General features: G+C 34.6%; 1 protein-coding gene across 3 annotated transcripts in view; it reads right to left on the bottom strand.

Moving 5' to 3' along the window:
• Positions 1-24410, bottom strand: part of LOC114326772 (S-adenosylmethionine synthase) — an 84860-nt gene that overhangs the window by 19795 nt on the left and 40655 nt on the right. For 2 of the 3 annotated variants that reach the window (XM_050655958.1, XM_028275201.2), the window contains exons 3-5: positions 13293-13370; positions 10700-10822; positions 4821-4933 (exon numbers count right to left, since the gene is read on the bottom strand). In XM_050655958.1, the coding sequence (XP_050511915.1) occupies positions 4821-4933; positions 10700-10822; positions 13293-13370 (314 nt within the window). The remainder of the gene's footprint in view (positions 1-4820; positions 4934-10699; positions 10823-13292; positions 13371-24410) is intronic. The other variant, XM_028275202.2, reaches the window with a different exon arrangement.

Raw genomic sequence — 24410 nt, 5'->3', positions numbered from 1 at the left:
AATGTCACCAGGGGGATACAACGGCCTCCTTTATTTAGATGGGGTTACCCAAATTTTTCTTATGTATTTTGACCCGTAGAACACGAATTTTTTGGGTAACAGTTGGTTCGGATGTCATAAGATTGTTATAAACAAAAAGCTTGCAAAATTACAAAAAGCGATTTTGCGCAAGACAGATTTTGCATTCTAGGCAAAAAATGTCCTATAAGTTTTTTCGTAGTATGCATAGTTTTCGAGATAAACGCGGTTGAACTTCGAAAAAATCGAAAAATTGCAATTTTTGAACCCGAATAACTTTTGATTAAAGAATAAAATAGGAGTTCTGCTTACAGCATTTGAAAGTTAAGTCAAATTATACCGGTTTTGATTATTATTTGCATTGCTAAAAATTAATTTTTTTATTGTTAACCAGCGAGTAGTCGCGCCGTTAGATAGAATCTCACATTTTATCCTTTTTCGCGATAACTTTATGAAAATATTTGAAAAAATTTCGGAAGTGCCTCGAGGAAGGGTGTAGTAATGAGATTTTTTTGTAGAGAGCCAATTAGCTTTAATAATTGTTAGAAATAATATTTCTAACATAGCAAGTAAATAAAAGTACTATAAAATAAACAGTGAGTGAGCGCGACTACTCCCGGGTTAAACGAAGCATAAACACATAGTGCTCGAGTGATGTTTTCAATGCATCTTCCATTTAAAATTGAACGAGTACAAGTACCCACAAACAGGCAATTTCTACGTAGCATTAAAACGCATGCATTGGGCACGCGTCAAAACACTATTTGTTTATAGCTTTGTTTAACAATAAGAAATTTAATTTTTATAAATGCAAATATGTAATCAAAACCGGTATAATTTGACTTGAACTTTCAAATGCTGTAAGCAAAACTCCTATTTTATTTTTTAATCAAAAGTTATTCGGGTTCAGAAATTGCAATTTTTCGATTTTTTGAAAGTTTACTCGCGTTTATCTCGAAAAATATGCATCCTACGAAAAAACTTGGTAACATTTTTTGCTTAGAATGACCCAAAAAAATGTTTTGTTTTGCGCAACCTTTTTTTTGTAATTTTGCAAGTTTTTTGTTTATAACAATCTTATCGACATCCGGACTGTTACCCAAAAATTCGTGTTCTACGGGTCAAAATACAGAAGAAAAACTTGGTTAAATAAAGGAGATTAGGTATGTACTTCGAATGTGACATACCTAAGTTATGATTATGAATGCGATAATTATGAATGAGATGATAGAATACATGAATTTCAAGCCATGTGTGTCATATAATTACAATTACAAACTATAAAACTATGGAGAAGTTATTTCCAAGAAAAGTTAAATGCAACACAACAGATTTGATACAAGTGAATATATACGTAAGCGCCGGACGCCACTTGCTATTTTCTAGTCGCGCGATTGTTTTGTCGCGAATATTGAATACATTGTTTCAAATACAAGTCAATCCACGATTATTTAGTCGCAAATATATGTTTGACTTGTATTTGAAACAATGTGTTCAATCTTCGCGACAAAACAATCGCGCGACTACAAATCGCAAGTGGAGTCCAGCGCTAATGGGCTAAATAAATACGCTATAAGTGACAATATAGCTGATTATATAGCTTCTAAACTTATATTGGATCAAAGTGCCAAGATTAGCATTGCCGATCAAACATCCAGAAAAATTAGAATAGATAAAGGAATAAGACAGGGTTCTGTATTGTCCCCTATGCTGTTTAACCTTTCTACAGGAGTAAAAATTAATGGAGAATAAGTTTATAATATAAGATATGCATATTATACTTAATGATATGCATATGTTCTGAAAATATCGTGGACAGAACACGTCCCAAACAAAGAGGTTCTGAGTCTCAAAAAACAAAGAGATGCATAAAGATATGGAAATTTTAAATACCCTCAAAACAAGATAAAACTTGCTCCAATTGATTGTGCAGGAAAAGATTCAAGGAAAAAGAAGCATAGGGAGACGCAGAATATCGTGGCTGCGCAACCTGAAAGAATGATACGGATGGTCAAATGAATTTTTCAGAGCAGCCGTCTCTAAAGTTTGAATTGCTATGATGATTGCCGACCTCCGTCGCGAAGATAGCACTTAAAGAAGATATTACACTGTAAAAAAGAAGGTAATGGTAATCAAAAAGAGGCTAAATGTGTACCTATAATGATGTATGGGACATAAACAATTACCAATGCATTGGCTTTTGGATTAACTACAAGCTTGACCTAGAACAAGAAATTAAAGCGAGAATTGGCCAAGCTAAGATAGTTGCTTAAGAAAAAGGAAAGCCGTACGAAAACTTTAATGTTGAACGTCATATACACTATATGTACCTTTAAGCAAAAACTGCTTTTTAACATTTTACTCATAATGCAATACATGTTGCAATTCTACCTTATTTATTAATAAAAAAATTATTGTAATTGCCTTTTTTATTACTGATGTTCCAACCCAAAGACAAAAGTTCCCACCTCCTTAGAATGGACAATGGTTTACAATTTATAATTATTATAAAGTGCAGGGCCGGCGATAACGGGCCTGCAAGGGATGCACTGCAGGCGGGCGCCCCTGTTTAGGGGGCGCCAAATGAGCTTTTTTTCTGCTGGTGCTATACAAAATACTAATTTTAAAGAAACCGAAGGGCGCCTATGCTAGTTTTGCAGGCGGGCGCCTTATGCTCTAGCGCCGGTACTGATAAAGTGTCTATTAGTCTATTAATAATTATTCTGTTTATAAAAGTGAATAGTTTCAGTCTTACATGTAAAAATGAACTCCGTGGTTAAAGATCAAGGGTTAGTATTAAATTTTTAGAAAATCAAATAAATTTTTCCTTCCTAGACGAATTCTGAATCACACTTTTTTAGATTCAGTATTCAGTTCCTTGTGTTAATATATACCTTTTAAATTAATTTAAATATTTTTTGCATAAAGTAAGTTTTGTAAAGTAATGTGTCTAGTCAGGATAGTACATAATTATTTTGCACTAGAAATATTTCTGCTGAGTATAACGGCACCAATAATAATGACACTTTCTCTGGAATATACTAGATAAATGCACAATAAAACTGCTACGTAGGTAGATATGACTGACCCAGACCGAGGTTAAGGTGATTGTATTACAGTTTATTAAATGGAATAATCATTTGATACTTTATGATTGTAGAATAGTTGTCTGAGCCAGTATACATTGTAAATAAATTTACTTTAATAATTGATATTTCTTATCCTTCCAATGTGTATATTTAAGATTATCAGCATAAAATTATTCATTCAGTATTCAATTATTATCAGTATTATAATATAGGAGTATAAAAATTCTGTATCAAGGACAATTGTCAAAGGAATTGACATGTAATCAGTTTTTCACCAAAGGTATACTATTATTACATATTATCCAGATTTAGCCATACGACTCACACTCCCTCTAAGGGAAAAATTAATTTATCCCAGATACATATGGTATCAAAAGGATTAAGATCTAATGGGGCTCTTTTCGTGTTTGAGCCCTAAGTGACTTGGTACATCGGAGTATCTCCCAAAAAATTCTTCTGGATGTTGAGAGTAGTATCACTTTCGGTATAGTCTTACAGAGACGTTGAAGAAGACCCAGCTGTTTCTCTAAGAGGCTCTTCGGAATGAGTCCAATAATAGGAAGAATGATGGGTATGGGTATTCTCTGGGTACTTTTTATTCTCCATTGTCTCTTTACTTGTATTTGGCGATCTTTTCTACGCTGTATTTAACACGCAGATTATTATTGTTAGGTATCGACACATCTAATATTGTTTGCCTAATAAGTTTAGTAACTTGTATGAGACCCGGTCTATTATGTGCCACTGATTGGCCTGTGAGCACAGTGTGGTTCCAGTATAGCTTGTAGTTGTCGTTTTCAAGCACCCTTTCAGGGACGTAGTGATAAGGGAGATGGTCGGTTTGGAGAAGTCACAGTTTGCTAGGTGACATGTAATTGAAATGAAACCATGAGGCCCAGAGAGGCCTAACTAATTTTAACATTACTTTACATAATCAAAGACAATGATCAGAAGTTAACAATGTCCGATTGTTTTAGTAGTTTTATGTTGACCAAGAATCATTATTGGTCAACATACAATTACTAAAACAATCGGACATCGATAGTTTCTGATCATTTTCTTTGATTATGTAAAGTAATGTTAAAATCAGTTAATCCACTCTGGCTCTCTTGACCTCAAATGTAGGTGAAAAAATGAAGGAAATGTACGTGGAATTAAGGTTTGACTCAATAAAACCAGTTAAACTATTATCCAGATCCCCAGTAGACTATCAATGATTCAATTAAATTGAATGCAAAAAATGCAAATTAAGTACTTAAAGTTTTTAACAATATATTTGAAGGGGGACAATTATAATGCATGAGATCTATTGTGTCTGAGATCTATTGTGTCCCCCTATGCTCTGGAGTAATGTACTGTTAACCTAATTTCTAATCCAAAGTAGTAGTAGTATTATATATTTTTATTTTGGGACAAAAAATAATCTGTGTACCTATATATTTATTGTTAAATATTGAAAGTGAAATGTTAATTCAGATTTACGATTATAAAATGCATATCAAATTTTTCATCATTGAAATATTAAGAATAATACATTATTATTATAAAATAAATATGGAATAAAACTATCTACCTTAGGCAAAGACAAATATAGCTATAGCATGCATTAAAACTTCCATTTAAAAGCAAAGCCCAAAAAGAACCAGAGCAAAAGCGAAGAAATAGGTCGAAAGCCAAATTATAATAGATCCACTTTAAAATAATATGCTATACCTGATCCCCTGCCCCTATTTCTAGTTCGTCTCTGTTTCCGTGAACACCTTCTGCTATATTCGGAGATTGTTCTTCTAAAGCTACTAGCAAATTCAGGGTTCTCCAATCAAATCCTATATTGCAAATTTTTAAAAATTTAACATGGTTCACATTATATTGCTCATAATAATGTTGAAACTTAAAATTCATCTTTAAATTACCTATACTGCTATGTTATGACTGCAATTTCGTATTTCTCGGCAGAAGACAAGACTTATCGAATTTCTATATAGAAAATGGTAGGTGCCTTTTATCTGCTATCGAAAAATCGAATGTGAAGGTATAGTAAATAGTCCATAAAAGAGTTTCAATAGTTAATATACTACGTAAATTTAAAATTGGGCAGATAATCTGCTACAAATTTAAAATTGAGGCGGAAGCTCAACGAATACAATAATTATTGGTTATTCTAATGATTATAAGAGCATCGAAAATCAAGACTAGTAAGGGCAGGATAAGGAACAAATAATTTTTAAATATACGTATGTAGCACATCCTGGAACCACGAATTAAGTAAATTCAAATACCAATACAAATGTACATTACGATATCAGTTATGAGAGTATTTTTAAAGTATTATGTAAGATTGTTATGTATATCAAGACTCCCTTTATCTACCCAACTGTTTTTAACTTCTATTAATAGACCAAAAATTAATATTTGATTTTGATTAATTAATTACTTATTTGTGTTTGATGAGGGACAACATCATTATCTGGTACTTCCAATTTCTGTAATAGACTTTTTTATAACAAAACAATTTTAATCCATGATTTGGCTTTTCTTGTTGGTATATTTCGGGGTTTAATTTTAATATTATTCTCTCTGTTGTCACTCAATAAACATGTACTTAATGTATTTCTGATTTAGCTCTACTATCTATTTTTCATATTGTTAAATCAACTTTCATGTCGTATATTCCAAGTCGTAGTGTTGGGAGGATATAACTATTCAATCGTCTGCCTGTAAAGTATAATAATATTTTCCACTTATACAGCTACTGCATGCCTTGGGGTTATAGCAGGGTATTCTACCATCTCTTGGTCATACGGTATACAAGGAAGATAACAGGGCCAGTGCTATGTTTCAACCGCCTATTATTAACCCTGGATTTATCCAAGGTACTCATTTTGTTCAGACTGAGTCGACCTGGGGCCTTTTAGATCTTCTCGCCGGCTCTGGGATTCGAATCCCGGCCTTCTACGTGGAAGTCAAAACACTCTACCGTCTGAGCTATCCGATCTTCTTTAAATTTAAATTATATATGTAATAGCTATAAAGCTTGCACTAATGAATTATAGTGGTTAAAACATTAATTCCGCTCATTAGGGACTTCTTTTCTGTTTTGAATATGCATGCTTGGAATATTCTATTAATTCCCCATGTATGTCTTCCAAGCCCAAGTAAAAAGTAATATCTTGTTTTTTTTTTAAAACTGGATGGCGTTTTCACTTCATGTGTTACTCCTACAGGTGAGCAGACTGCTCTTATATTTCATAATGTTTTCACAAATGATGAACGCTCGTCTGTGAGTTATTTACAGTTTTTTTACTATTGTGTTATGTATTTATGATATCTTTGTTCCTAGTTTATCTTTTGATCAATAGTATTTTCCAAATTCTAACTTGTTTCTGCCATTCAACTTTATTTGGTATTAATGATTTTTTATATTCTACTTCATGACAAACTGCGGTATTATCATTTCCTACAGATATGTACCTACATCTAACAAAAATTATTTATCCTTTTTTCTATTTCAATTTTCTCCCGGTGAAGCCAAATATTATACCTATTAAAAAATAGTATTGACTACAATATACCATCTGCCAACATCGAAGGTACACCTGTTTTCACAGGTATTTGAGACATAAAATACGACCCTACAGCTAATGACAGTGTAGGTATCCACTCAAAGGTACTGTAAATCACATTCCTGTCCTGACAGAAGTAGGTAGGATATAACAGGTTTTGATAGACATGGCGACGGGAGCTTAAATTCCAAGTACCCCGTGAAATACTTTTTATTTGAATGTAAATGTAATTTGAAGCTTCCAAGCATTCTACACACAGGTATGTAAAGGTACCACAATAAAACGGCTTTATGAAGTACAAGAAGGGTAGACCAAGTGTTTTAAATAAAAAATGAATTCAAGTATGTATTTCTTTTAAACCGAAAATAATAAATTTAAGCATCAATCTAGCCAAGCCATGTCGAAAATGGTTTTGAAGAATTTGTATTATTTTTCTTTATCCTTATTTTTGCTGATAGATTGTAACTGCTTTTTTTCCTCGGAAACAAGAAATAAATTCTTAGTTTAAATTTTGATTACAGTAGTAGGCACGCTTTTTTTATTTATGGAGTATTCGAAATGTTATTCGAAATCTTCACTGTTAAGTAATTATATAGCTTTCATTCCATATAAAACAATTATTATACATTTTCTTTGCAAATTTCAATTTTTCGATCTTTACATCAATTTCATATAAAGCTTCTTTGAACACAGTATTGAATGGGTTGAATGTATCAATGCTTTAAACCTTGTCATATCGATTAAATCTGAAGATCCATCGTAAGCAGCAGACATCCTGGATGTCTGCTTTTATTGGATTATTTATTAATCTCATAACTTTTGAACCATACACTGCAATTTCTTAAGGCCGCGTCTCACCATCAAATAATTTGGTCAAACAGTTTGAGCAAACTCCGGAAGTACGTCAAAGTGACGTCACAATTGCAGTTTTTTTGAAATTCTAAAAATCTGTGCTCTCACTATCAGTCTAGTTTGATCAAATTTTTTGTATTGAGTTGTCTAACTTGTTTGTATTTTATTTAAAATTAAAATTTTTCATTATTATCCACAATGAACACTCAGGATGTGACGTCACTAACTGTCACTTTCAGTTTGCTCAAATTATTTGATGGTGGGACGCGGCCTTTATGGTATGCGTATTAGTTTTAAATTGTTAAACTACATTGTTCGACGGCTCTTTGTATTCAGGAAATAAGTTACATGGAATATTAAACTGTGCTTAACAAGTGAAGAAAAAAACGGTGCAAGAAGAAAGCTGTAGTGCTAAAAATGAGCTTGCATAGTGTGTGCAAAGGTGGCTTTGAAGGTTTTAAAATAAAGCAGTAAATAAAATATTGCTCTATATACAGCAGTTAAGTACTACAATGTAACATACAGATTATAATCAATATTTTAATTGAAACTGATTTTAAACCATTTCCCAAACTAGCGCAAACTGCAGTAGTCTGGTGGTCTGAAAAGTAACCACCTTCGTAGATTAGGTTGGTGCGATCTCAAAAAAACATTAGTTCTAGAAAGTTTAACCGTTTTTAAGCATAAATGTGAAATTTTAACGCGACGCAGTCATTAGAATATTTTTGGCAGCTGATTAAAGTTGACGTGTTTGGAAAAATGGCGCATATGGAGAAAAACATTAAACATTATTATTTAAGAAATAAAATGCAGAAGGAAACAAATAAAAGCAGTGATACAGTTAACAACGAAATGTGAGGAAAGTCCATGAAATGGTTTTGGCTGATTATAAAGCGAAGGCGCGTGAATTGACAGAGGCCACAAGAGTTAGTAACCGGCGCATTTGTAATATTTGAACAAAGTTTTAAAGATGAATAAATTATCGTGCCTTCGGATGCTGTGTTTGCTGACCATTGACTAAAATCATGATCGTGTGACCACTTCTCAGCAGTATTTGGCCATATGAAAGGCAATGCCTTAGAGTCTTGGTATCAATTGGTACCCATTGACGAAATTTTAATCCACTACGACACACCAAAGAACATAATGACCGCACTGCAATGGAATGAAGCCGGCAAAAGTGCTCCGAAGCGGCCAAGAGTGATTCAATGGGTCAGAAAGGTTATGGCCAGTGGATTTTGGGATTACAAAGGCATAATTTTAATCGACTATCTCGAAAACCCGGAAAGTGCTGCTGCAGTCAAATTCTTAATCTCACCCAACATATTGAAGATGGTTTTGAACGGAAAGAAATAACAGGAGTAGCGTTCATAGACCTAACTGCCGCCTATGACACAGTTAACCATCAACGGCTACTCGTAAAACTCTACGAAACTACAAAGGATTTCCGACTAACAAGGTTAGTGAAATGTCTCCTCCAGAATAGACGCTTCTACATAACGCTCAGTCCAAGAACAGTCGGTGGAGGGACCAAAAAAATGGGCTACCACAGGGAAGTGTCCTAGCGCCGATTCTATACAACATAATATACACCAACGACCAACCCATACACCAACAAAAAAGGCAATTTATTTACGCTGATAATACAGCTGTGGCAGCTCAGGGAAGAACCTTCAATGAAGTCGAAGTGAAACTGACAGATGCCCTGGGAGACTTAGCTCTATACTACGATAAAAACCATCTGAAACCCAATCCCACAAAAACCCAGGTATGTGCTTTCCGCCTTAGAAACAAGCATGCCCGAAGGCCGCTGGAGGTGGAATGGCGTGGTCAGATGCTGGAACACAACGAGACGCGAAAATAACTTGGCGTCCGTCTGGATAGAACTCTTGTCTTACCGATACCACTGTCAAGAAGAAAGTAAGTGCCAGAAATAATATCATCCGCAAGCTAACTAATACAAAATGGGGAGCACAACCACACACACTCTCCGCATTTTGCCGTAGCATTATGTTTTTCGGCCGCGGAGTTTGGAGCACCAGTATGGGCAAACTCTGATCACGCAAAGAACGTCGACGTGGCTCTGAATAAACGGTTCGTATAATATCGGGTTGCCTGAAACCGACACCTATCGAAGAGGTGTACCCCATGGCTGGGATTGCTCCACCACCTATCAGGAGGAAGGTCACGTCAGAGGTAGAACGAAAAAAGCAGGAGACGGACCGAAGACACCCCTTATATGACCACCAAACTCAGCCAAGCAGACTAAGATCTCGGACAAGCTTCCTGAAAACATCAAGATCCATCCCGAACCGCCAGAGACGCGCCGAATACACCTATGGCAAGCGTCAGCTACCGCGACCCATTTTCCTCTATCAGAGGAAATGGCTGCTGGACACAATTTACCGTATCCGACTTGGAAAGCGCTAAACAGACTAAGAACCGGCGTTTCACGTTGTGCTAGTAACCTGAAAAAATGGGGATACCAGGAGGACGATACCTGCGACTGTGGCGCGGTTCAGACCAGTCGGCATCTACTATCATGCACAGAGATGAGAGAGACCTGCACAGAAGAAGACTTAATTATAGCAAATGACAGGGCCATCTATGTGACCAACCATTGGAAATACAGAATTTAAAGTTGTTGGTGTTCCGGACATGGAAAGTAAGTACATATCTCGAAAAAGGTAAAACTATCAATAGTCAGTGAGAAACGGAGCCAAATGCAGTAGAAAACAGTGTTGTTTCTCTAAGATAATGTAAGAAATTTGCTAGAGTCATTGTATTATTGAGCTAAAAGGAGACTATATCGAATAAAATGGAAGAATTTTCTAAAAAACGGTTTTAATTTCAAAGAAGGTTACTTATCAAACCACCAAATATAAATATGATTTTTAAATTAAAATACTCTAATAACCACATAATTCGAAATAACATATTGCTAATGAATTGAAGATAACTTACTATTGCCCATTGCAGACCCCGACGTTTTCATTGCATTTCACAATGAACAATATTTTATTTATAATCTGTATGTGACATCGACAAACTACACAATGTATTAGAAGAAAAATACTATATACATCTAGCAGTAAAAACACTAATTAACTGTCGAGAAATGTTAATAAGTAAATAATTAGATATACAAAGCATAATTCAGTAGAATCAAATTCTTACCTTTTGAAGAGTCGTCATATCCTATGTGCTTTACAGTTTGTCTGACAACTTTTTGATAGTCGACCACAGCTTTTGATGTAATTTCACCGGCGAGAAGAATCATTCCAGTTTTTGCAACGGTTTCTAAAAAATCGGAGAAAATTATGGTTAATATCTACGTAATTTGCTAAATAAATCGTGAGTTTGAGAGATATTTACTAAATTATAGTCTATTTAGACTCTACAGAAAAGACCAAAGAGATTAAGAACACCGTTTTATTATTAACAGTGATTTTATGCAATATTCATTTACAGTCCTTCAATTAACCCCCCCTGCTTCTCGATCACCGATTGTCAACTTCTTGAAAGGTTGCTATGCCACTCAGCTCACCACTTTTAAGGCTGATTTATCTTACGACGGGACGTGGCTGTCTTACGGACCACGTTGAAGAATCATGTGATATGAAAAGCATTGGTTAGTTTATAGTACAACTAAACGAGGCGACAACGGAGACGTGCGCCGTTTATTGTTCTACGGCAAGTGTCGTCCACGCCTCGTCGTAAGATAAATCAGCCTTTACTCAGCTATCGAATGGTTTTAAACATAAAACACGTTGCCCAGTCATAGGCGGCACACATAGTGAAAGCGGTTTCCACGCGCGGGAATGGTAACACAGTGAAGACGGGCAAAACCGAGAGAAATCGTTCAAATTTGTCAGTTGCGTCTATAACTTATAGCAAAATTTCGTCTTCTGATGACGATATGATTGCTTTCGATTCTGTTTTGACTAAACTACAAAGAAAAAAGCTGGTATACATTTTCTTAATCGCGAAAAAATAATTTATGGAGAATATTATCATTTATTTCAAAACTTAAAATAAGATAATGAAAGAAAGTGAAATATCGTTCTCCCTTGTGTCCCAAATAGGGGATCTTTAAAAAACGGCAGCAATTAATGCCTTCTTATTCATTGTACAAACATTAAAACCGCGCGGAAAAAAACTAAATTCTCATTCGAGTAAAAGCGGTCAGGCGGGTTGAAGCGGTTGGCCCGCGCGAACCTGCTTTGACTATGTTCGTGTACATGTAAAGACGTGCATTTATTTTGAAAACGTTTAAAAGCGGGTCCGCGCGGATTGACCGTAAGCGGAAACCGCTTCCACTATGTTCGCCGACATAAACTCCTTTAATTTAGGTAACCAAGTCGAAGTCAGGCGGACTCGTGTTCACACTGTGTAGTGCTTAAGAGCAAGGTTCCCAGTCGCATTTGCTCAGCAAATCAACCACAACGTATTCGTTATGTGGACGTACGATCATCAAAAAACAATGACGAGTAAAGCACGTCGTTTAGTGTTTGTTCTGACAACGCCTGCACTGCAATGTGTGACAATACGCAGCTACCACACTTATTTCACATGGAACTAGTTCTGGTAAAACGCTACGGTGATCGTAAACAGTGCTCAACATTTGCTTAACTTTTTGACTGCGCCCGTCGATATTTTGTGGACTGCAGGGAGGATGGATTTGCATTTGTCGCACATCAATTGCATACTCCCAAAAAGATATCCATTAACTTCCAACAGTAAATCTTTGTTTCAATAATGTTGCGATGTCCAGAAGCTTTTTAAATTTTAGACGAAGTTGACACTGATGATCTCCGCCCGAATTGATGATCTTCTCATAAGTGGTTTGGGGTACAGTTTGTCAAATTTGTTAAAAGTTTTAAAAACAGTAGCAGTACGAGGTGGCATCTACACTTACACGTCTATAGCCCGCTGCAGTTGCAGACGAAACGTCAGGAGTTAGCAATTCCGGAATACGGCATATAAACCCCGATAATATGTATGTACCTTTGGAAAAAACTGCTTGAATCTCAATTACTCAAAATCTACACAAACGAAAAATCTAAAGAGCAGCAATTAATTTAACGCAGAAAGACTCTTAAAGCTAATTAATAAAGAGATCCACCAAGATCACCAGGAGAGGCACCATAAAAGGAAAAACCCAATCAGAAAAATTACCAGATGGAAACCTATGATAGACAAACTCAAAATACGACAAGAAAGGATAATCTGGAATGATCATCCGCGACACGTTAATAAGAAAAGCCTGTTTTTACATATTTAAAAACAAGGAAAATCTGCATACAGACACCTGTGACCCAGGTAGTGTGGGATTTCTAATACCCTAACGAATGAGACGGTTGACGGCCAACTAAAAACCTCTTCCCTGTAACTCCAGACATCAGGATGGAACCGCCGCCGGTTAAAGCATAACGTCTCTCCTAATGCCCTGCTATCATCTGATTCCCATGCATCCTCCCATACATTCATTGGCAAACCACACCCACACGAACCGCGAAAGACTTTCATCCCTCTGCCATAGTAGGGCTACCATCTCTCTTAAGTTGGTCTCCTATGCCCTCCTATTTCGGTATGCGGCAGTCCAAACCCCACTGAGTCAAGCAAGCAAGCAATCTAATCGAATCCATGTCTGAACCACATAAAGACAAAAAGAAAAAAAAATGTAAAAAGGTTTATTATTAATATAATATGAATAATGTAAAATTGGAATTGCAAATAATATGCCGCAATAAGAGTACTTAGTACTTACCACAGGCAACTTTTGCATTTGGGTCTTGTTCAAGATGTGCGTCTAAGATGGCGTCACTGATTTGATCACACATTTTATCTGTAACAAAAAAAAATGGGTATAAATAAAACACTTTTGTCCTCAAACATAAATAAAAGTGATGTTGACACATTTACAAGCAACAAGTAGGTACAATTATTCATATATTTTAGGCTAACACTGTTGTATCCTTGCCTTTTTTAGCTGTAAAACACAAATTCGTGTCGAGTAAAACAAAACTGTAACTTTTTGAAAACTGGGGTATTTTGAATAGACAAGGCGAAAACGGCGGGTTCGTTGGAAAAAATATTCCCATGAGATTTTTTTGCATAATCACATTCGTGAGACATCCCACAATAAGGTTCAAGAAGTCGCCACGCGACAAGAGGTCCAAATTTTTTTTTACAATTTTTTTAATCAAATTGCAAAAACCAATATTTTCTACCCGGATAAACTTTTTTTAGATCTTTTTGGAGCATTCTGGACAAAAAAGTTCTCTTATAATTTTTCTCTAAAGTTGATCGTTTTCGAGTTATAAGTAAGTTAAAATTGAAAAAACCGAAAAAGGGTAATTTTCAAGGCTAATTTTCGTAACTCGGTTAAAAATTATTATTATGAAAAGAAGAAAGTGACTAAATCAAAGTTTAAAGCCCCCCTTACAAGATTCTGAAGAAATTTTTGTCATTATTTTATTACTAAGCTGTCATTTTTAAGTAATAATAATGAGCACCATGCACGTATTGGGCAGCCGTCAATGGTGAGTGCGAAAGAGATGCCATTCCGGCAGTCCAATGGCGGCGCATCTCACTCGCACTCATATTTACAGCCGCGTGAATATGATCTTACCGCCCATTGTTAATAATTAAAAATAACAGCTTAGTAATAAATTAATGACACAAATTTCTTCAGGATCATGTAGGGGGGCTTTAAACTTTGATTTAGTCACTTTCTGACTTTTATACTAATACTTTTTAACAGAGTTGTTAAGTCCTAAAAATGGCCATTTTCGCGTTTTTCAAATTTTAAATTGCTTAGAACTCAAAAACGATCAACTTTAGAGAAAAATTATAGGAGACCTTTTTTGTCCAGAATGATCCATGGATCATGGAGAATGGGGGGGGGGGCTTAGGCACCCCTTTTTGCAAACTTTTTTTGTAGTTTGTGAAAGACAAGTTACATTTTCCTACTATTCTTTATATATTTTTCATATGACCTGGGGGGTTTAACCCCCAACACCCCGGGTGCGCCACTGGGTTGTTGACATGTCTGATGGACACAGAAGATACAAGATGGGGAAAACCCGATCTTATGCTACAAGCAGTATTCAATATTCTAACATTACACTTAGGAAGGTAGAATAGCACGAGGATGAGGATCATATTGAGGCTTTGTACGAGATGCAGAACCACAACTAAGAAAAATGTAAAATGAATAGTTTTTTCATAATATATATAACATTGATACCTGCTCTAGTGACTGAAGTTCAGATAATGAATGCAATATTGAATTTTTATTGCTAATACAGTAAACTATAATAGTATATAGAAACACGATAATACAGTTTACATAAAAATAGACAGGTCATTGAAATTATCAAAGAAACATTAAATTTGAATTTCTTGGAACCTTTCGGCAATGAACCCTAGAATATATCAAACAATACATTGATATACTTCGTGGAGATAACACTACTGCAACAATGAGTTATGAATAGATTCCTAAATATATTTAAAACATTTCTACATAAAATGTTGACATGGTGAACTTAAAAAGTTAATGAAAGCTTGACCCTATTAACGAGTCTAAAAATAGAACTTTCCATTTCAACTAATGGTTCAAGGCAGGCCTACGCACTGCTAGCGCCACACGAGATTATTTTGGTACCGGTCATTAGTTTTAAAAATAGATCGGTTCACTGATGCATTACTTGCATCCTTAAGACCACCTACAGAGACATTAATGATTTATTTTTCTGGATGGACACTGTATAACAAGTAATAACAACTGATTTAAATAATGCAAGTATCATTGACAATATTATGATACAAGTCAATACGTGAAATGATGACAATATAGATCGATTATTAACCAAGGAACGCAACTAGTCGGTCTTGACGGTCCAGTTAGCTGGGGCGCAGTCGATCGACAAGTTTAGTGGATTTGCGGTCGCTGGTTCGAGCCTCAACTAGGTCATGAAATTTATAAAAGGCCAACGCCGTAGTATAAAACTCGATAGAGTCTACGGCTTGGTCTGGATAAACTGGCGTCGGATCGGCCTATGGAGGAGCGGTACGGCAAGAGATAAGGGCTTGCGTCTTGGTGATACTCCTTCATAGATCCCTACCGAAGGGCGTTGACGCCTAAGAACGGTGTATACATACGCAACTATTAATGCTTTAAATAAAAGATATACAAGAAAGGATCAGTATTTTCTTTTTCTTGTCTAGGACAGTGCAGACTGTAGAAAGACTAAATAGTAAGGTAAGTCTAAGAGGTCTTGCTGAAAGTCCGGATTTCAGACAGGTCTACAAGCAGCTGGTGGTCAGTTGTCAGTATCTTGTATCCAGCATGCAATGCCAGTATCTTGTAAACGAACTCAGAAATAGCGTCCAATTCTTCACCTGCTCGACTGAAAACCAGATCTTGAAAGAGGTTATGACATTCTAAAGAAATTGTTGGAATTAAGAAACAGTTGAGAATGAAAAAACAAATATTCTGTGCCGTATTAAACTGCAAATATATTTTATCTAAAATATGCTTAATTTAGAATGTGTAACATAGTTCTAGTATCTTAAGTAGGAGGGTGTTTAACTCTCATTTTAAGAGAACTAGGTTCGATATTCGACAACACACACTAACAACAAAGGAAACCATGAATTTATTATGAAAAAAAATCTAATGGTCTGAGTTGACTCAACTGAAGAAAAGTAGTGTCCTGGAAATGATCATTATTTTCTCTGCTTTATCTCTAGGTGGTTTTGGCTACCTAAATAACCTATTGATAATATTGTAGCTATATAACCTAGCCAGCTTCCAATCATATATTATGTTCTGTGACCATACTCATCTAGTCTATAAAGAATATGAGGCAATATAAAGTTCTTCTTACCGAACTCAGAAGAAAACATTCAGAATATTGCATCATCTTATAAAACACATACTCTTCTATATTGCAAAAAACTACATTTTCAATATGTCGTTAAATTCGGTTTATGTTGTATTGTCCCAAACTATAAAAGAAGTCGTTATTCAATTTTACAATGGGTTTTTACAAGGGGGTATTGCATAAAGCTGTTTAAAGGGAGATTCAATCTGACGACTGACAATAAAAAGAAAACCAATGTTTATTTTTGTTCTGCTTAACAAAAGCATCTTAATCTTTTAGTTATTCCATTCATAACTTGTATATTTTTACTTTTTAAATGTAAATAACTAATACTGATGCAATCATTACCCTAGAAAAATAATAGAGCGAGGAAAAATGGCACAATAAGAGCTTTATTAGTTCATAGCAAAAATCGTGTCAGAAATATTGCGCCTAAGCACCTAGTCTGCCGAACTTTATTAACAAAAATTAAAGATACATGAAATGCCATAACCTTTATATGTGGGTTTAGAGAAGAAAGGATATCCTGTAAAACACGTCGAAATAATTCATCTCTAACCTGAAACTAAAACAGGTTGATATTAAAAGAGGTCGGTCATAACTCACATACAATGTGGTAATAAGTTCGACATATAGAACAAGGAATTGAAGAATACGTAATTATCAAAGGAAAAGCGATTGGTTATTCTCCGAGAGGAAAAGTAAGTATGCATTCTGATAAAAAACTTATTCGTTGAATATGTCCTTAAACTTGAAAGACTGAAGAAACGAAGCACAAATCGGGGTAATATCAATTGTATTAACTAAATTTTCTGTTCCGTTTCCTTAAACTTTATGTAATTGATTATTGGACGTAGATAAACACAATAGAAGGTTTGACTGTTCTTTAAGTTGTTGAGGACAAAGTGGAAGTTTTCTACATTAAAAACACATTAACACATTGCACAATGGATTAAAAACACATTAACACCTACAAATAGGATCACAGGAAGAGAAAAGAAAAAAAAACATACCAAAAGAAAACACAGCTATATAATAGTACCTTTAAAAGCGTGGTACTGTATGGATGTGAAATTTAGCAACTGAATAAGCGAAAGAACAGAAGTTGCTCCTAGTGGAAGTGGACTTCTCACACGTAACGAATGAACGAGTATGAGATATATGAATAGAAAAACAAACATAATTGAACAAATGCAGTAAAAACAACTTTGTTGGTATGGCCATGTACAAAGAATGGAGAAACGTCGAATACCAAAGCAAATAATGGAATGGCAATCCCCGAAAAAATTCCTTCTTTCCGGGATAAGTGGGGTAGACCATGAGGCAAACCGAAAACTACCTGGATAAGTGGAATCCAAAAAGAGATATCTACCACCAGGAGATTGGACAGATCGACGCGTCTGGAAAATAGGAACCGGAAGGCGCATGACGCTATAAACCAGTGTTATCTATATAAATATATAGGAAGAGGAAAGACTATACTGTATACTCTGCCGTCCTCAATTAAAACGCGGTATCTGCAAAATAAATGAAAATATGTGACCTATATTTCCTTGTGACCTTATTTTATTTATGCTTCTGCAATGTCTGAAAGCGGTATCATTTTATTTACTACCAAAATCAACAAGTTGGAATATGCAGATGTGCTAAATTTCAATAGTTGCTTAATTAAAATGCTGTATCTAGAGAGTACTCAACTAAAAAGTGGTATGTGCTAGCGAGTATCATGTACTTGCCGCGCTTTAATTGAGCACAGCGCATTTACCGCGTTTTGACTTATATTTTTTCATTTTTTAAACATAACGATTATTTGTATTTTGAACATTTATGACATGTAGGTATTTTGCGTATATAATAAACAATTATAAGCTATTTATTTTCCTTTTCTGGCAACCATTGTTCCTTGTAAAAAATCCTATTTGTAAATAAAATGCAGATAGGGCACTATTTTTGATCCAGCAATATGTACGCTGCTCAATTAAAACACGGTACCTATGACTTTTTATTTACAGCTTTGATAAAAACATGATTTTTTTTAAGAATATATTTTTAAATAATGTTGAATTATAATTAAACATGTTTTCCGTTAAAAGATTGTCAAAACATATAGAGTCCTGAGAAAAAACTTTGAGAGCCGATTTCTCGGTTTTAAGTTGGCTGCACATACCGCGTTTTATTTGAGGACGGCAGTACTGTACATGGATTCCATGGATAACTACAGCTTCGAAATCCGCGAAACGGTTTCTTTCTACGAACTAAGTTTAAACTATTTGGTAGGGAACCAAAAATTCCAAGAACTCTACACAAAATAACATCGAAGAATTTCCATGAGACTAAAAGAAGTGAAAAACTAAAATCTAAATAGAATTATTTACTATTGTTGGTGGAAATAAGTCACAATTTTACTTTAAAATAAGTTTTTTTGGCGTTTCAATTTCCATTTCGGAAATCATTATCAAAATACAAAACAATAAATTAAACAAATTTTGTTTTTGTTACATCTGACTCATTCATATTTAGTGTTGGAAAATTCTCGAGAATGAAAAATCAGAGAATATTCTCCATATGGAGAATTTTCTGAGAATGAACCCTATGACGCACTTAAGGATAGTGTTGACGATGAAATTGGGTATTAAAAATCATGAAATTATATACCTACAAAATTATGAGACTAAACAACAGTGTTCTTTATATGTATATAAATAAAATACAAAACAGAGAACACAAAATTTATTTGATAAAAAAATGAAAGTTTCTTCGTAACGACAAATAATGCAAGTAATGGATGTGGTGATTTAATCAGAAAAACATGATGAGGCCTCGGGTTCAGAATCTATTTCTATCATTAGCTCATCCTGGTCATCTACATTCTGCATTTCAATGTGCTGGTGAGAAGTTGTAGGATTTTATTTTTCACGAGTTGTCAGCTCAGTCATGGACTGGTCTATATCTAAAGGGGCATTTAGACGGGCTAGTTTTTGAAGCAATATGTTGCCGAAAATATATATTTGGTATGTTTCTGGCAACATTACGGTCATCTAATGAACATATCGTCGTTTGGCTGAGCCATGTGGCCGAAATCTTACTAGTATTTGAACACTGTTGCAGTGCCTGATGCGTTGCCGATAAAGTTCAACTGCCGTGGAAAATTTTGCATGTTGCTCTGCATTTCCTATTTATTTCCTGTACTCTGTTGAAATTTGAAAATATGAAATCGTGGTCAAATGAAATCACAATAAGGTTTTAGTACGTTCTTTAAGGCACATCAAAGAAACATGAAACGTAAATTACGTTTCATGGAAATAAAACAGTGCTAAAAAATATACGTCCGGGCATTTATGAAAACCTCCGAAAATAAAAATGTGTCATGAACATGAATCACACTCGTTTCATTGGTAGGCGGACTTTAAGATTTGTTTGGCAGTGTTTTAGTTTCATGAAACATGTTTTTCGTTTCATGTTTCTTTGGTGTGCGGCTTGGCTAACGGTAAACTATTGCAAAACCTCTAAATTTTAAAGAACCGCTTGGATTGACATGAAATTTGACATAGACATAGCTAATAAGTCAAAGAAAAAAAGTGATATGTGCCGACGTGTGCTTTTGCCCTGGGGGTGATTTTCACCCCTTCTCGGGGGTGAAAAAGTATATGTCCAAAATAAGTTCGGAATTTGATAAACTGACTAATTCTAAGCAACTTTTGTTCTATAGAGTTTTTTCACCAAGTCAATACTTTTCGAGTTATTTGTGAGTGAATTTGTTCATTTTTAAACAAAATAACCACGTTTTTAGACGTTTTTTTCGCAAATAACTCAAAAAGTAAGTATTTTGTCGAAAAAAATATCCTTAATAAAAATATAGTTTATAAAAATAAAAAAAAAATGGTGCATATTAAGTCTGTAGACCCAGTACAAGCAAAGTTGTAGCTAATGAAAAGTAGGTTCTTATTCGTCAAATTCCAAATCGAATATTTCATCGAGAAATAAGCAAAAAACGGAACATTTTCGGGGAACACTCATTTCAACTTTTTTAAAGTGTTTAAAAAAAGGTTTATTTTTGTTTTTTAAAAAAACTTCTTACCTTAAAAGTAAGTGAGTTATGCTCAAAATATTGTTGGTATCTTTCATTTTTTGGTAAAAAGAATCGCGAAAAGCACCCCCTAATTAGCATTATCAAATAAAATTAATCGTTACCGCTTCACAAGTTACTTAACTTATTTATTCTTTATACGATTTGTAAGTCTCAGCGGTTCGAAATGCTTATTCTTGAAAAGGCTGTATTTAAAATGGCTTGAACGAGTCACTAATCCCGAGTGTATGCAAACTTTGAACAGCCATAGCATAACCGATTTTTGTCTTAACAGGAAAACAAAAGTCCAAAATATTCAGAAAAGAAAACGTACATTTTATTACTTCTTGAGATTTTTGGTATTACTAAAAATTTTATTTTAAAACCAGTTTTTTTTTCAAAAATAAGCACGTTGAATCGATGAAACTTACAGATCATATAGACACAACATAAATAAAGCAACATGTGAAGCGGTAACGATTAATTATACATATTTAAGTTGTTAATTAGAGGGTGATTTTCCCGATTTTTTATGCCAAATCAAACCGGACCAACTGTATTTTGAGCGAAACATGCTCACATTTGATGCCAGAATATTTTTTTATAAAAATGGACGTAAAGCTTTTTTAAAAACTCTTTAAAAAAGTTGTAATGAGCTTTTTCCAAAAAGTACTTCATTTTTTGATTATTTCACGTTAAAATATATTTATTTGAAGTTTGGCGAATATGAACCTATTTTTCTTTAGCTATAACTCTGCTTCTACTAGGGCTAGAGACTTCGTGTATACACCATTTTTTTCACTTTTTTACAAGCTATACTTATGCTAACAAGGATTTTTCCGATAAAATACTTACTTTTTGAATTATTTGCGAAAAATTGTATAAAAACGTGTTTGTTTTGCTGAAAAATGAACATATTCACTCGCAAATAACTCGAAAAGTAGTAACTTGGTGAAAAAAAGTATAGAATAAAAGTTGCTTAGAATTAGGCATTTTATCGAATTTAGGACTTATCCTGAACGTATGTTTTTCACCCCCGAGAAGGGGCGAAAGTCACCCCCAGGGCAAAAGCACACATCGGCACAATATCACTTTTTTTCTTTGACTTATTACCTATGTGTATGCCAAATTTTATGTCAATCCAAACGGTTCTTTAAAATTTACAGCAAAAACCGTCAAATAATGTACTATTTATTAATGCAGTACATTTACGTCCAGAGTTGTTTGGCATACTTCTGGAACTATGAGACAAATGGAAGAGTAGTGCACCCTGAATAAATACATTAAAATAAAACTGTCCGTATAATATACAAATAACAATTGCTAATCTTGTTGAGATTGGTATTGCAATGATATTTCTTCTCTAGTCTTGGCCCTATCATTATTTATCAATAGTTAGAAATCACTTTTTGACATTCTTGTAAAATTCTTAAACAAATAATTGTCTAGCATTATTTCCATAGTTAAATTACTCAACGTTTCGCGTTTACTTAGAAAAGCCGAATCCACACGTTTTTCATTTTTCTTTTTTATGTATCGTCTTAGCACGATTAAGGACGCAGCAACTCTCAAGAGAACATTCTCTTCTTACATCACTATTCATATTGACAATTCACCAATTCAGATATTTTATTTTATACATTTTAAAGTAGATGTACATATTTAAAATGATGCCAATATTTATGAGTTGCGTCCCTAAGGCTACGGCTCCACGGGCGAGAAATTGACGCTAGCAGTAGCAGTAAAATGAAGAGTGATAAATGAAACCAACAGCGATAATACTGGGCGGCTCCACGATTCTGTAAACTATCGCTCAAGATCGGTATAAGACGCGTCGTCAAGGTCATGTCGCAGATGGATAAGTCCAGACCTATTTTTACAGTAATTTACAGGGGGGCGGAGGTAAATTGAGTCCCATAAATATATCTAAATTAAGAAGGGTCAAAATATTTAGATGGTCGAATTGAATCCCGGGCATCGTAATCCTTCTAATTACCTTTTAATAGCTTTTAATTTGTAAGTATTTTATTGGTTATGCATTTATGATAATCAAATATAAAATGTAATACATACAGTGCACTCGAATAAGTGTTACCTCCTTATTAACTTCTTTATTTTTAGCACATTAGCAAAACACTGGGACAGGTCGATTTTTAAAATAATCATAGTACATTATAGCATCAATGTTTCGAACTTTACGCGATGCCTCTTCAGGTGACAGGCATAACTTTGATTTTTTTTAAATGGGAAAGTACATCATGTGACACCTCATTTAAAAGCTTTTGAAATACTGATTACAAAAATGGATAATACTTTAATCCTATTTGAGATCGTAGGCGCAAAATTTTGATCGAAGTATTTTTAAACGTATTCATTATTTTCAAATCCTGAGAAAACAAATAAGTATTTTTAAAAAATTTAAACACAGAATGAAAGATTACATTAATACGGAGGGCTGAAAGTCCTTAGAATAAACAAGAAGTTTCATTTGAATGATATATTTGAAATTAAAAATCAGACTATATTTTCTCTTTTTTTTTTACCCCTGTGACTTATTAAAATAAACATTATAGAAGTTCTCAGGGGCTTTTCACCCTCGATAATACTGTAATATTTAATTCTGCGTTTAAATTTTTCAAAAATATTTTATTAGTCTTCTCAGGATTGGAAAAAAAATGAATGCATTTAAAAAGAATTCGATCAAAATTTTGCACCTACGCTTTCAAAAAGGATTAAAGTATTATACATTTTTGTAATCAGTATTTCAAAAGCTTTTAAATGAGGTGTCACATGACGTACTTTCCCAAATTTATGCCTGTCACCTGAAGAGGTATCGCGTAAAGTTCGAAACATTGATGATATAATATACTGATTATTTTAAAATTCGACCTGACCGAGCGTTTTGCCTACATGCTAAAAATAAATAAGTTAATAAGGAAGGGTAACACTATAGAGCTCGATCTATCTGTATACGATACAGTTCTTTCATCATTTCAAACAATTCTTCTTTTTTATCAGTTATCAATATAATCGAGATGAATGTAGTATACCTTTTTTAACCCCCCTTACCAAAAAACCCCCGCTTACCAAATTTCGTGTTATTATCCCATGCCTGTTAGGAAATATTCAAGAATAAAATAAAACAAAAATAATGAATAACCATTTTCAATTTCGTTGCAAAACGAAAATACAGCCGAACCATATTCTAGTCCAATCAGAGAGTGCTGCAAGCACCTCTACCGGTTTCGAAACTTATTAGTCTCGCATCAGGAGGCACATATGCTGCTCTATCTGATCCAACCCAAACAAACCCCAGCGTGCAGTCCCGGATTGCAACGAACGAAATGGTATAGGGACCGTTCAAGTATTACGTAACGGAGGTTGGGGGGGGGGAGGGGGCCAAAAATCATCAAACATTGCGTTACGCAATAGTTAAACGCCCATTAGAGTGCGTTACGTAGGGGGGGGGGGGGAGGGGTCAAAAATTTTCAAAAATCGCGTTACGTAATACTTGAACGCTCCCATAGATGCCCTAGCGGCAACTGCTAGCAAAAAGACTAAGTTTTCACTCTAATGGCATATAAAACAACATAATGCTATTCTACACCCCACCAGAATGAAAACAATGGGAACCTTCTCTGGTTACACCTCCGAGGCTTCTACAATTTGCAAGCCGCATGGCTTGGAGGTGTAACCAGAGAAGGTTCCCATTGTTTTCATTCTGGTGGGGTGTAGAATAGCATTATGTTGTTTTATATGCCATTAGAGTGAAAACTTAGTCTCTTTAATAAAATAAAAGTTTAACGTTGACATCCTGTATTTCAGTTATTATCAACTATCGATACTAAGGTAAGTTTGCTAATCGACCTACATATTTTAATGTAAGGAATCTAAGGTTATCCTATAGCCCATTCTTTACCAAACACTC

Source organism: Diabrotica virgifera, chromosome 7 (assembly GCF_917563875.1).
Source record: "Diabrotica virgifera virgifera chromosome 7, PGI_DIABVI_V3a".
NCBI classification, from domain to species: Eukaryota; Metazoa; Arthropoda; class Insecta; order Coleoptera; family Chrysomelidae; genus Diabrotica; species Diabrotica virgifera.
The sequence above is the reverse complement of the archived record's forward strand: the minus strand, read 5'-3'. Positions and strand labels throughout refer to the sequence as shown.